General features: G+C 42.4%; 2 protein-coding genes across 2 annotated transcripts; both read right to left on the minus strand.

Annotated features, from left to right (window-relative positions):
- Positions 1-486: 486 nt before the first annotated feature.
- LOC117793373 (nuclear-pore anchor) lies at positions 487-4,399 on the minus strand. Its single transcript, XM_034633679.1, has 5 exons — positions 3,927-4,399; positions 2,733-3,866; positions 1,671-2,672; positions 1,520-1,602; positions 487-1,026 (listed from the first exon to the last, which is right to left on the minus strand). The coding sequence occupies exons 1-4, from the start codon at positions 4,072-4,074 to the stop codon at positions 1,520-1,522; spliced, it is 2,367 nt and encodes a 788-aa protein (XP_034489570.1). The 5' UTR covers positions 4,075-4,399; the 3' UTR covers positions 487-1,026.
- Positions 4,400-5,438: 1,039 nt separating this feature from the next.
- LOC117793400 (protein flightless-1) lies at positions 5,439-11,303 on the minus strand. Its single transcript, XM_034633714.1, has 4 exons — positions 11,106-11,303; positions 7,591-10,757; positions 6,478-6,628; positions 5,439-6,406 (listed from the first exon to the last, which is right to left on the minus strand). The coding sequence occupies exons 1-4, from the start codon at positions 11,157-11,159 to the stop codon at positions 5,996-5,998; spliced, it is 3,783 nt and encodes a 1,260-aa protein (XP_034489605.1). The 5' UTR covers positions 11,160-11,303; the 3' UTR covers positions 5,439-5,995.
- Between the last annotated feature and the right edge of the window lie 2,188 nt (positions 11,304-13,491).

The following is a 13,491-nucleotide window of genomic DNA, read 5'->3' on the forward strand; positions in this document are numbered from 1 at the left end:
TGCCAACTTAACAGATCTCGATGCAATAACAGCACCATTTTGAGTCTAACAGTGTGCCTTTCAACTTATTATGTTAGTCCCGTGCACACTGTTAAATTTAACATTAATGAAATTGAATTTAGTACATATTTTTATTTAAATTATGTTCAGCTCAATTAAATTTAAGTAAAATTTTAATGAACATATGTATTAAAATTGCATTTTATTTCAAATTGAGACATCAACATTTTTTAGAAAAATTAATCAGAGGTGTTACAGAAATGTTATTATACCAACCGGGTATAATAAAATGTTTTGAGTATTCCTACCAAGCATGAAAAATAATAAGAAATCTTTAAGTTAAATTTCATTAAACTATTCCTTTGCTACTCCTTGCAAGCTATACCAATAACTGTCTATAAGATTTTCTATACCTCATAGAAAGTACCTGTATAATTGAAAATATTAATAATCGTAATTTAAATTTAAAACAAAAAAATACCATGATGTAATTATAATCATATAGACTTTATTAAGTAAATAATACATCATTTCAATTTACAACTACTTAAAAGAATCAAAGTGGGAGCAATTTAATTAATGCTTATTTAAAGTGTGTGAGTGAGTGTTTTGTGTGCATGTGTGTGTGTTTCGGTCTGTATTTTATCAGCATAACGAACCTTACTGCTTTTAAGCATCTTAAACATATTAATGTTTATGATTATGTTATGCATGTGAACCGTGCTCCAATTTAGATATTAATATTATGTCAACTAAGAGCTCGGGCGACGACTAGAGCTGTTGATGGAAGTGAGCAGATGTCGAGAGTAGTCTTGATACCCTGTACTCTCCCAAAACAACGTACAACATATGTGTATTTTATTCATATACAAATACACCAACGTTTGTGAGGCAAATATACATTTATGTATACATTACTGAGTATATTATTACCCAAATGGGTTAAACAAAAAAAAAAAAAATATGATTTGATTTGAGTTCCTTCAAAACTTTCCTTCAAGGATCCATGTCCAGGTAAATTTATCTCTAATAGGAGAGAAAAAAAAAACAAAGAAATATATATAAAAGTTGTAAGCCTTTGTTTGTATAAGAAATAAAAGTCAATTTATTAGTATTGCAATTAATTAAAGATTAGAGCAACAACAAAAAAAAAGAAAAACATTAAATATACCCTGTACCAAAGAATATATTAACTTTGTGGAAAGTATGCAACAGTCAGATTTAAATATAGATTATTTTCAACATATATCTAAAGAACAGAAAGATGAAACGATTCTGTAGAAACAAAAAAAAAGTTACATTGCAGTGTGAGCGAGACAGAGCGAACATAGAATTTGAATAAAAAATAAAAGGATGGTACAGGGTATCATACTGTCGTGTGTGCTCAACTGATGCATTTTCAACTAGTCTTGTAAATATGCATGTATGAGTAAAAAACCCGATGTACAAACACAAATAAAACGAGTTTGCATTGAAATAGAGAGAGACAGAAAGAGTCGTGTTATTATTTTAGAATTACCTAAGATTCCAATACTGTCATAATATCGTCCAGAGTTCCTCTGGAGATCGCATGACGGCTGTTGCTCATTTGAAAGTCGGGTGCTGCAATCGTTAAACAATTAGACAATTAGAAATTATTGGCACGGAATTAACAAATAAAAGATACGCACCAACAAGTTGACCCAGTTCATCGTCGTCGAGGTTGGGAATATCGCCGATGGGCGAAAATGGCGGTTGTACTATGCTGGAACTGCTCGCTGGCTCACTGCCATTGAATGTATTCTGTGATGCGTTTGGCGTTATTAAATCCGAGTCGGACGCCTCTGACGTATGCGTTTTCGGAACCGTCGTCAATTTGTTCGGTTTGTCCGTATTTTGCAATTCGCCAGTGTCCAGCTCATGGGCCGATTTAAAGCTAGAGTCCGACTCGGGTGATTCGAAGCGTAAACTGCGCTTCTGTGACACAGGTGGGGAATTTTGTCGCGAGGGAGGAGTTTGCAGTTCACGTACATCTTCGATAGACGTTTGAATTTCTAATATATCGTCTGTTGTGACATCATCGGCTATAGCCGGGAATATTGGAGATGTTTTCTTATTATCCAGCGCCGTTTCCGTATCCAGTTCTGCGTCCAGCTTCGCTTCCAGCTCCTGACTCAAGCTCGCATCCAGCTCTAGATCAAGCTTCGCATCTAGCTCTGATTCCAGCTTCTCCAGCTCCTCTCGCTGCTTAACTTCCTCTTCTGTCTCCAGCTGTGTTGTCTGTTCCTTTGCTTTCAGCTTCGCATCCGCATCCGCTTCTGCATCCGCTTCTGCATTCGTTTCTGCATCCGCTTCTGCAGCCACATTCGTCTGCTGCTCGGAGTTTGCTGTTTGATTTTGTTCTGTGTCGGCTTCCTCCTGCTTTTCGCTCGGCGTATCCAGTTCTGTTACCCACTGTAACCTTTCGATCTCTTGCTCATCTGGTTCCTCTATATTCTTAGGCTTCGTTTCCTTTGTGAGAGGCTCTGTCTCTTTCTCTGGATCCTTGGCTGTTGATACTGTCGCTGTTGTCTTACATTTCTCTTCCTCCGATTCATTATCACTTACTGTGGTGGTCGTGACTCTCTTAACTGGACTCGGAGTGCCAGAACGACGCACGCCTCGCGTCTGATACTCGGGTAAATCATTCGGCACTGCAACAAAATACGCAATATTACTAGTAATTCTTTTGATTCGATTGTCACAACACTTACCAATGTACTCGTCACCAGTTTCGTTGTCCGCCTGACTGTCATCGATACTGAGGCTGGCAAGACCAGAGACTGGAACGCGCAGAGAACTTGAACGTGGCTTTCTACCGCGCCGACCACTGTTGCAGGCGCCGGCACGTGAACGTTTTGTCCGGGGTGATGAGTTGGCAGCACCAGCAACACCAGCAGCAGTAGCAGCAGAAGGAGCTTTAAGCATCACGTTGGGACTTAGTTCAATGTCTTCAACCACATTGCCAGTGGCATCGACACGCTGAAGACGTGTCGGCACCGAAGCACATAGACTCGACCGGGCTCTCGGATTGCCCCCAATGGACGAAGATTTGCGCGGTTTACTGCCAAGGATTTCGACAGCTTCGCTAAACGAAACCGACAACTTTGATTTTGATTTACGATTTGTGCGTACGGCAATATTGGAATGTTTTAGCCGCTTGACATTGACGACACAGCTGAAGACACGCCTGCCATAACGCCGGATCATCGCTGCACTAGCGCCGCATTTCAACGGCGATCTCTTGGCCATTTTGGATGACAACGATTTCCCCGCTGTTGACATCGGTGGCGGCGGCGTTGGTGCCCGTGTGAATTTCATTGATTCCCGTTGCTTGGTACCGTTTTGTGTCAACTTGATGTGCACCTTGGGATTGGCAATTTTTTGCTTTTTGGGCGGCGATACAAAACCATCAGCATCGACATTCTTACGTGGTCGTCCGCGTTTAGGCGCCTTCCCTGTGATGTAACGTTGAATCTCGGACTGCGACAAGCGTTTAATGCGCACAATACACGGCCTTATTTGGCCAACAGCGATCTTGCCCTTATCTTTTAATGGCAACATTACGTCTGCAAACATTTTCTGCTGAGCCTTTGTCTTGGGTGGTGCTGGCTGTGGCTGACCATCATCATCATCATCACCATCAAGGTCATCAACATCATCAGCAACATCGTCAACATCATCGGCAATATGATCAGCAGCATCATTGTCATCATCTAGATTCGCAGCAATGTCAGCAGTCTCAACAATCTCAGTATTCTCAGTAGTCTCAATTTTGCCAGCTTCCGCATCGCTCTTTGACGTTCTTTTAATTGGAAAACGTAGAGTATCTGTGTCTGAATCATCTCCTAAAATATACACATCATTTAATATTGCATATAACTCTTTAAAGTCCAAACAAAATATACCTGAATTACATGTGTTTACTGGCTCTGGAGACGATGAAGCCGCTCTCTGTTTTGTTTTATTTGCGTCAGTTTCGGATGCAGCTCGAGCTGTTGGCTCCCTGACATTTTCTGGCGGCGGTGCCGCTCGCACAATGTCAAACAGATCCATTATTTAGCGCTGTCTGCTGTTCCGCAAAGCTGTTGAAAGCTACGCTGAATCTTGTGTCGCGACAGCTTTGGCCCCACAAATGGAGGAAAGCGCGAAAAACACACACGCGTCGATTGAAATTAATAAAACGCACACAGAAAGTTGAATGCAAAACAGATTATTGATGTACTTCGTCTCAATCAATTTGGCCGCCTTTTTATGTTCTGCATTTTAAATCACTTACCGCAGCTGGACAGATTTTCTTTAATAAATTTGCCAGCAACAAAAAAAATAAACGCGGATTCCACTCACTGCAAAGAGACACCGACGCCGCTAGCTAGTGCTGCCAACTTGTATTAATAGTCATGTCGCAGCCAAAAACAAACGGGTTGGCAGCTTAGCTCGCGAACATAAGCCCATTTTCAGATCAATTTTTAAAGTGTATCGAAATCTGCGACTTCGATAATGTCAAAGATGAAATTTTTTAAATTTTTTCCGCTTTGGATGTGCATTTTTATATTTTTAGCTATTTTGCTTTGACATTGTTAAGAGCAGTTTACTTTTATTAGCATTTCAGCTATCAAGCTTATTAGACAACTAAGCGTTATCAAATTAGAATTACTTTTTGTAGTTTTTAAATGTTGAATGGTCACATTGGTGCGTCAGCTGTGATTTGTTTACATTTAATAAAGTGCCAAACTTGAAAAATAAATAAAATGGTAAGTTTTTAAGTTAAGGAGACGGGATTGTTAGCATATGCCCTATGCTGAAGAAAGCAGAGGAGGAGGAATGGAGGCGTTGCGCATATTGGGTCAATCTATAAAAATTGCATTGAAATGCTATTTTCATTTAGTACACATAGGATCGGGTACTTCTCCTTTTCTTTTATCAACTTTATCTTCTTCTCCGTTGTAAAGAAGACCAAATGTTCTCTTTTTATTTGTTTGTGCGTCCTTTTGTGCCTTTTGTGAGTACCGCACCAGCGGAACTGAAGCGAGATAATATATCTTGCGTTCCGTCACTGTTTTTTTTATATGGAGTTTAGCCCAGACCTACCCTTAAATGAAAATAAAAAACTTTGCTAAATCATATTTCGCGTTAATGCTCTTTATGTAAGCCGCCTTCACTGCCGTATAAACCAAGTTAATCAACAGCTTGTTATTGCTCTTACATAAAACGGGTTAAAAGAATCGATCAATTTTTTTGATACCTTCAACTCGTACTGAGCCTGTTGCTTATCGAAAACCATTTCATGTAGTCGACTGCCGCCGCAATAAATCAAGGACATTGTTGTACAATGTTCATACATAGTATATATCGAAAGTATCGTATATCGATTCAATTTGTGCGTTTAATTTTTGAACTCTTTAAAATAAATTAGAAAGTTGAGTTTTAAATTGGCATTTTTATTCATTTTCATTGTATAATTGATTAATTGCAATAAATATGATTTTGTACAATTAGTTGGCGAATTTTTGCAAGCAGCAAGACATTGTGCAATTAGCAATTGTTTGGATTTATTTCGTTAACGATATCGTTTCGATTTCTGAGGATTAACATCCTTCTGGACTAGCACAAAAATTTCGCCGGCTCAGCATATAAATAGTTTATATGTATATAATAAGTAGTACATACAATAGTATATATATGTAGATAAAAGAATACTTTGCGTAGACAAGGGCGAGTGTTAAATTAATTAATTAATTGGGCGGCGAAATATATATGTATATATATATACATAAAAAAAAATAAGTAAAATAAAATAAACAACGGATCTAAATAAAATAATAAACAATTAAATACATTATAAAAGTACAAACATTTTGCTGGCGATTTTCTTGTCGTGTGGGTGTGTTTGCGGGTATGTGTGCGTGTGTGTTTATATATTGCAGTCGAAAATTGTCATGTCCGGCGGATACTCTGTCACGGCACCGCACGGCCTTTAAATGTACACCTTGAATGCACTCCAGCCATGGAAGCATTTGGAGAAACGTCTCGATTCTTTGTTCTTCATGGTGAGGAATAGTTTGCGCGGCCTTTCAGGCTGTTCGATCCGCATGTGCTGTATATAAACCTGGGCCGATTTATATGCCAACTTGACCTCAACCTCACTGCAACGTGGTCCCATCCAGAGGAAGACATGCTCCCCATTATCGAGTATCATGATATCATCATCAGCCAGATCATCCTGACAAAAGTCGGCACACTTTTCGGCAACCGTAAAATAACCACGCTCATTGGAGCACCTAAATAGTCGCGTGTAATTCATATATTCCGCATCCGTGTCGTATGGCTTGCGACCGCCCAATGCCACCCAAAAGAAGTTCTCCGGCTCGTCGCCCTCGTTGAGTATCTGTAAAGGACATAATGATATGACATAAGAATATTTCGCGGACTCGAAAGGATTTGACTATCGAAACTCACCTGCAGGCTCACCCAGGGACTGTTGAACATCTGTTCGGCAATCTCCTGGACCAGTTTCGCCTCCTCGTTGCATGCCTTGCTGCCCAGCCAGACATACACAATGCCCGACTGTGACTCGTCCTCCGTTTCAAATGGCACATGAAGAATATAGCTAAACGATGCCAGATGTGAGAGAACCAATATTAATATTAATGAAGCATGTGAGAAAATATTTTACGTCGAATTCAACAATGTGTCTCATTTCATTTAAAATTAATTTCAGTTAACAACCACTAAACCGCAATGAAACATTTTCAAGACCCTGTGCTTAAAAAGCTCAAGGAGAACATAAACAATATAGCTGAAGAATGAAGTTTGTGGGAAAATACAAATATATTTATATTTTTGATATCACCTGATTTCACTTTTGATATCACCCATTTAACTGCAATTGCCCAGTGCTTAAGTAAAACAAAGTTTGGCAAACTATAAAAATGTATAGATCTAAAGATATTGTCCAAACTCGATTGTTGCGAACCGATTTTTAACAAATTTAACTTAAGAATTTTTTTTGACGATTAATTGAGTTTATAAGCACGATTTTCATTGAAAGTCAACAGATTCTACATCAAAATTTGAAAATTAAAATTTATTCGATCACTCCATTTTTTTTATACGTTCCCCTAGACACTTTTTCAAAAACTTGAAACTGTCACTTTGTCACCGACTTCCCTGCGGAATGTCAATTATCTGTTGTTTTTTTTTGGCCTATATTTTGATTTTAGGTCAAAGATGTAAAAATCAATTTTTTTTTTAAATCGCTGTTCAGTTTTTAAATACTTTCCCTAGACACTGTTTTAATAACTTTAAACTTTGATTAAAAATGACCAAATACGTAGAGTCTAGCATAGAAAGAGCTTGGATTTTAAATTTAAAATTTACTGCTAAAAAAAAGTTGGGTCAAACATACTTAGTTTGATTTTTTCTTGTTGTAGAATAAGTACAGGGTCTCTCGCAGTTGGTTTCGCTCGATTGTAGCCTTTGCCACAAGTTAAATTTGTCATTGAAAGCGTTTCATAGACTTTAAATAAATGCTAGATTCAGAGAAGGAGGAGGAGGGGGAGGATCACTCACCAGAATGCCGAGTTGAGGTGCACTGCATCCGGCTGAATTTGTATGAGTCGTGTGGTCAATGCTCCGCCATTGGATCGCAGGTGGAAGAACTCGACGGCGGGTTTGCCATCGGGCGTTAAAGATTTGCTCTTGCGTTTGCCGGTGTGGATGATGAACTTGCGCTTGAAGTGGGACATGAATTTAAGGCTCTCCTGCTGCTGAAAGATGCGCATCACTTCGAGCTCCTCACCGAACATGGCCTTGAACTTCTTTTGCAGCGTGAATGTGAATGTGAGCCAACCCATGTTGCCGGCATTGCGTCCCTGCCAGAAATAGACGACACACTCGATTTCATCCTCTGGCGGCGCTGACTTGCTGTCATCCCCGCCAATCCCCTCAGCACCAGCACCAGCACCACCAGTTGCACCAGGTTCCCCACTGTCCACATCGTCGACGGGTATGCAGTAGCGACAGAGAAACACATAACATTCACCGGTATAGAAATGTCCGAGCTCCTCCTCGGGCAGGCGAACAAACTTTTTGTTCTCGAGCACAAAGGCCTCCATCATCTCGAGATCGTAGTTCCATTCCTCCTCCAGCTGTTCAGCCTCAGCCAATGGCATGGCGCTCTGTCGGGGCATAAATAATGCCCTCAGATCCGTACGCGTCTTCTGTTGAATCGCCCACTCGGTGAGATTGGCTCCAGTTTTGGCCACCGATTTGGCCGTGCGGGTGAAATCGACAGCCATAACCTCATCCCAGCCGGGGAATTTGATGCGAAAGATTTGCATCTCATTGCCCTCGGCAACACGCATGACGAGCGCACAATCCGGACGATCCATCATGTTGAAGAGCTCCCGACTCAACTTGACGGCGGCGGCACGAACCAAGCGGGTTGACTTCTTGCCAAACCAGACAAACAGATCCGTGTAGCAGTCGAGGATGTAGACGTGCTTGCTATTGAGCAGCGTATGTGATAGCTTCTGTTCCGGCAGCTCAACCTGCGGCAGTTCCAGATATCCCATGCCCAGTTGCACTTGATAGAGGCGTGGCTGGACGGGCGCATAGTCCTCATCGATATGTTCCTCCGGTGGCGGCAGATCGGCCACCTCCTCGGGCAGCACATCGAATGCTTCCCAGAACTCGGCACTCTCCTCACCCTGCATATCGACAAGTATATCGCATTTATTCTTGCGCTCCGTCTTGTTAATCTTCTCGGCCATGAGGCGGGCCTTTGAGTTGAGCGTATTTTTGGATCGTTTGCCCAACCAGATATGTATACGTGTGCCCACATCCAGGACGAAGGCATGCCGTGGATCCAGCGATTGCAGGACCATGGCCACCGGCTCCAGATGAATACTTGCGCCATAGGCATGCACCAGGTATAATCGTGTAATGTGAATCATCTCCTCGATGGTATAGAAACCAGTGGCCGTGCGTCCGCCTTCGATGTAGATGACCTCCGTTTCGAAGAGTGCGAGAAACTCTTCGGATTCATCGCCCTGCTCCTCGCGAATGGTGCGACACCGGGCGCCCAGATAATTGCGCAAATTGACGGCATGGATGGCGGCACAGGCTCTCTTATCCAACGTCGCCTCATTGCCAATCCAGAAGAAGATCTCCCAGCTGAGCGTGTGCAGTTCATCGTATCTGGTCTTTAAGACAATGTAGCAATCACCCTCGTAGAATTTACCATGAACCACTTCCTCAATTTTGTTGGGCAGAAAGTTCTCAATCTCCCAGATGGTGAGACCGGGCTGTTGACCATCCTCCTTCTCAAAGAATTTGGAATAGTCCAGCTGTGGCTTCTCCAGTGACTCGTCCCATCGTTTTGGTTTCAATGATTCCGCATGCGTGGCATCGTTATCATCCTTATTCTTATCCTTGGCCACATCCTTCATGCCCTTTAGCACCTTGGCCGCATCCTGGCCGCCATCACCTTCCGCCCGCGGGCCACGACGCAAACGAATCTTACGCGCCGTCGCATCCTTGGGCGTGGACGTTGCGGGAATCGATGGAGGCACGGCGGCTCCGGCCAAACGTAATTGTGTTGGCAGCGAGAAATCAATGTTGTAGAATTCCAAACTGGTCGCCTTGCTGGCTTCACTGGGCTTCGGTGGCATCACCAGGTCCGGGTTATCACGCAAATCCAATTGATCGAGTCCCTCCAACAGATGTATGGCATCCGGCAGTGTGATCAATCGATTGCTACTCAAATTCAACTGCTTAAGTGCACCACAACGACACAATCCCTCGGGCACCATTTCCAGCAAATTGTTTGCCGCCGAGAAGCATTCGAGGGCACCCAGTTTGCCAATTCCCGACGGGATGCCCTCAAAATTCAGCTTATTATCGTTGACAAAGAGTCGTCGCAGTCGCGACAGCTTGCAGAGGGCGGCGGGCAGGATGGTCAACTGATTGCGGGATAAATTCAATGACTCGAGCCGTTGCCAATGCTCCAAGCTGGCGCTCAGCTCGTTAATCTCATTATCACTGAGATTGAGGCGCACCAAGGTGCTCACATTGTACACACAGTCGGGCAACTTGGGCAGTGCATTGTGCGATAGATCCAGCTCACAGAGATTGGCCAGACTGTCGATGCTGGTGGGGAAATTGAGTAGCGTTCGCTGTGTCCCACTCATGTTCAGCACCTCGAGACTCTGCAGCGATGGCAACTGACGCAGCTGGAACAGCTCCAGTGGATTATTTGATAAATCCAATGTCTTCAAATTGATCAAACGTCGCGTCTGTGGCGGCAGCGTCTCCAATTGATTGTGCGACAAATCGAGAAAGAGCAGATCCGTCAAGTGGATGAACAGCGGCGTGGGTATGCTATCAATTTGATTATAGCTTAGATTTAGCACTATTAAATTCTTGGCACGCTCCAATCCCTCGGGCACCTCCTTGAGTCGATTGTGCGATAGATCCAACGTCGTCAGCTCCTCCAAATGGAACAATTCCGGCGGAATGCCGCTGTTCTTCAGCTGATTGTGTCGCAGATCCAAGGAACGCAGGCTTGTCAGCTCCGTCAGCTCACCAAAGAGCTTCTCCAGCCGATTGTGATTGAGTGACAGATGCTCCAGCTTCTGCAGGTGGCCCAGCTCCTCGGGGATCTCGTGTAGCTGTGTGTGGTCCAGTGTCAGCCACTGGACACTCGACATTTGCCGCATGGAGCTGGGGAATGTTTTCTGCAAAGGCGAAAACAAAATATCAATATCAAAATAAACATCAATAACAACATTAACATCAACGTCGACGTCGAAAGTTGGTGTTTGCGTCGGCGTCGCCGTCGCCGTCAGCGTCGCCGTCAACGTCAGCAGCAACAGCAGCAGCAGCTGTGCGCTGATGATGACAAATTCGCCGTGAATGATTATAAATTTTTTTCTTTTATCTGATCGAATGACTGAACCGCTCAACTTAGACCTGCGTATGACCTCTTTGTGCAGGTGCTGCACTTAATTTAGCATTTTCATTTACATTCCGCATTTAGCCACACACCAGCAATACCAACAACAACAACAACACAATTTACTTACGCTGAAATCATTTTTTGTAAAGTCAACGCCGCGTACAAACGGTAAAACACTCATCCTAAATATGCTAAACACTCGGCTGCTGCTGCTTCTTGCGTGGGTGGAGCGGGGAGTAGCATAAAAGTAACAATTTTGCGTCACGGACACGAAGACGGACGGCGAAAACGGCTGCGAGCCCTGTTCGTTCTTGTTATTTTAATTGGAAATGGTATCTAAAAAAAACCAAAGGTTGCCACCCAGTAAAAATTTCTGATCTGGTTCGATTTTTCATACCTAAAAAAAGTTTATTTTCCGAAAAAAGATACATTGAAAAATCTAACAGTTTTCTAATTTTTCTTAATTTTTCATGTAGCATGTTTGAATATTTGTACAGAATTTAATACTTAATCTTAATGTAAAATTAAAAAAATTTTTTTAAATGTATTAAATATTTAAATTGCGCGCTTGATCATGTTATCATCAATAAAAAGATTTATTTTGCAATTTGATCTGAAATTGCTGCCATACTTTGGCTATGTGCTTCACACTGTTCGCAGTCACAGTGAATCTGTCACACAAAGTGAAAACTGTGACAATGCATTTGGCATTCACATTGCACTGTAAAGCTGTTACACTTTGCGCCGCGATGTGAACATAGCATAAAATAGTGTAAGCAGTGTGTGCCTGCACTGATTGCTGTCGATATTTTTAATCATCTGCGTGAGTAGGTACACACTGACAGTGTGAAAAGCTGAGGGGGTGGGAAATTGCGCATGGAGCACGAGAGCGCTCAAAGGACTTCAGTCTCCTGTTATCCTGTAACTGCTAAACGTGCCCTCTATGGCATATCAACATCGTATGCATTATCTAGAGGGTGTGACCAAGTTGAACGACAAAAAATTTTCATACTTTGCTCAGTCTTCGGAATGTGAAGTTCCTGCAGGACATTTATGTCGACAACGTTGCATGCAGCAATAAAAAGAAAGAAAAAACAAATATAAAATATTTAAAAAAAATAAATACAAACAATTCAAACAGAAATCATAAATAACTAATGAAAATGCGAAAAACTTGTTAAACAAAGTGTAACGTCGTTTACATTTTACGTTTCGTGGCTGTGACTGCCGAAAATTAAAAGTAAGACGGATTTTGAATGCGGTGAACGCCAGAGCTTTGTTTGTTGTGAAAAATTGTGTACCCATTTTGCAAAAGGGAGTGTTTTTGTAATGTCCTACCGAAAAATGGTGCATGCAAAATATGTAAATTATGTACATAAGTACATAAATTACTTATATATGTGCTTGTACATGCATGTGTGCGTGTGTGTATGTGTTTGAAAAAAAGTGTTGTTATTATTAAAAGCTTGGGTTGAAGTATCGCTCTGGGATTCGTGGGCGTGCGTGTGATTGTGCGTGCCCTAAAAAGATAGCAATATAAATATGTATGTATGTACATAAAGACGTATGCACAATATATTCATGCATGTATGTACATATGTATGTAACGCACACACACATGCGCCCGCGCTGATATGCGTAGTGGGCGTGTGTGTGTGTGTGTATGCGGAAGTTGTGGGCAACTCTGGTCGCACTTCAATAGGAAACTGTCAAATTTTGCAATGTCCAATTGGCAAAAAGCTCACAGCCGCAACTACAACTAACTAAGCGCAAGATGCTGCGCTGCCGACTGCATTTCAACGGTGGAGTGGGGTGGGCAATTACGAGTGCGTGGCACGAGCTCAACGAGAGACTGAGCATAAGGAATAAGGAAACAGCGAACTTTTAATCAATAGATATACAAACTCACTCACACACACACGCAAGTACAGTGGTACAGAAGCTCGCACACACACACACACACACACAGGACCAGGACAAAAGCAACAATAACGGGAGCAGTAACAACAACAATGAAAAGTATAACAGCGTTAGCGCGCAAGTTGTTGAGAGAGCATAGCGAGAGAGAAACTGAAAAGAGCGAACGAGAGCAGGCGGGCAATAAGAGTGGAGTGCAGTGAATGAGTGCGCGCCTGGCCGTTACCTTTTAACCGTTACTCGTACTCGTACTCGAACTCGTATTTCGTACTCATTGCCGTTGTTGTTGTTCTTGTTGTTGTTGTTTTTGTTTTTGTTGTCTGCAAGATGAGCAAAAGTTGAGGAAGAGGAAGACAAGTGAACAAAATTGCTATTGCGCTGGGCAGCCGCAGCCGACAGTGGCAGCATCAATAACAGAACACGGATACAGTGTGCGGGCGGTCGCCGGAGCTGAGATTTAAGGGTGTTTGTGTGCGTGCTCGTGTTCTCTCTGTCGGTGTCGCTGCCTGTGTATATGTGTGTGAGTGGAAGAATCGTTGAAAAAATGGGAGCAAGAACGCGTTGCACAGACAATTTTTAATTAAAGTGCAGAAACA

The sequence above is a fragment of the Drosophila innubila genome, chromosome X (genome assembly GCF_004354385.1).
Source record: "Drosophila innubila isolate TH190305 chromosome X, UK_Dinn_1.0, whole genome shotgun sequence".
NCBI lineage: Eukaryota > Metazoa > Arthropoda > Insecta > Diptera > Drosophilidae > Drosophila > Drosophila innubila.

What these genes read in the sequence shown, in the direction of transcription:
- LOC117793373 (XM_034633679.1), bottom strand. Translation starts at nt 4,074, where the DNA reads ATGGATCTGTTTGACATTGTGCGAGCGGCACCGCCGCCAGAAAATGTC. An exon ending in AGTAAACACATGTAATTCAG is followed by an intron (nt 3,867 to 3,926) that starts GTATATTTTGTT and finishes TGTATATTTTAG; the next exon opens with GAGATGATTCAGACACAGAT. An exon ending in AACTGGTGACGAGTACATTG is followed by an intron (nt 2,673 to 2,732) that starts GTAAGTGTTGTG and finishes ATTTTGTTGCAG; the next exon opens with TGCCGAATGATTTACCCGAG.
- LOC117793400 (XM_034633714.1), bottom strand. Translation starts at nt 11,159, where the DNA reads ATGAGTGTTTTACCGTTTGTACGCGGCGTTGACTTTACAAAAAATGAT. An exon ending in CACCTCAACTCGGCATTCTG is followed by an intron (nt 6,629 to 7,590) that starts GTGAGTGATCCT and finishes GGCATCGTTTAG; the next exon opens with CTATATTCTTCATGTGCCAT. An exon ending in GTCCCTGGGTGAGCCTGCAG is followed by an intron (nt 6,407 to 6,477) that starts GTGAGTTTCGAT and finishes TGTCCTTTACAG; the next exon opens with ATACTCAACGAGGGCGACGA.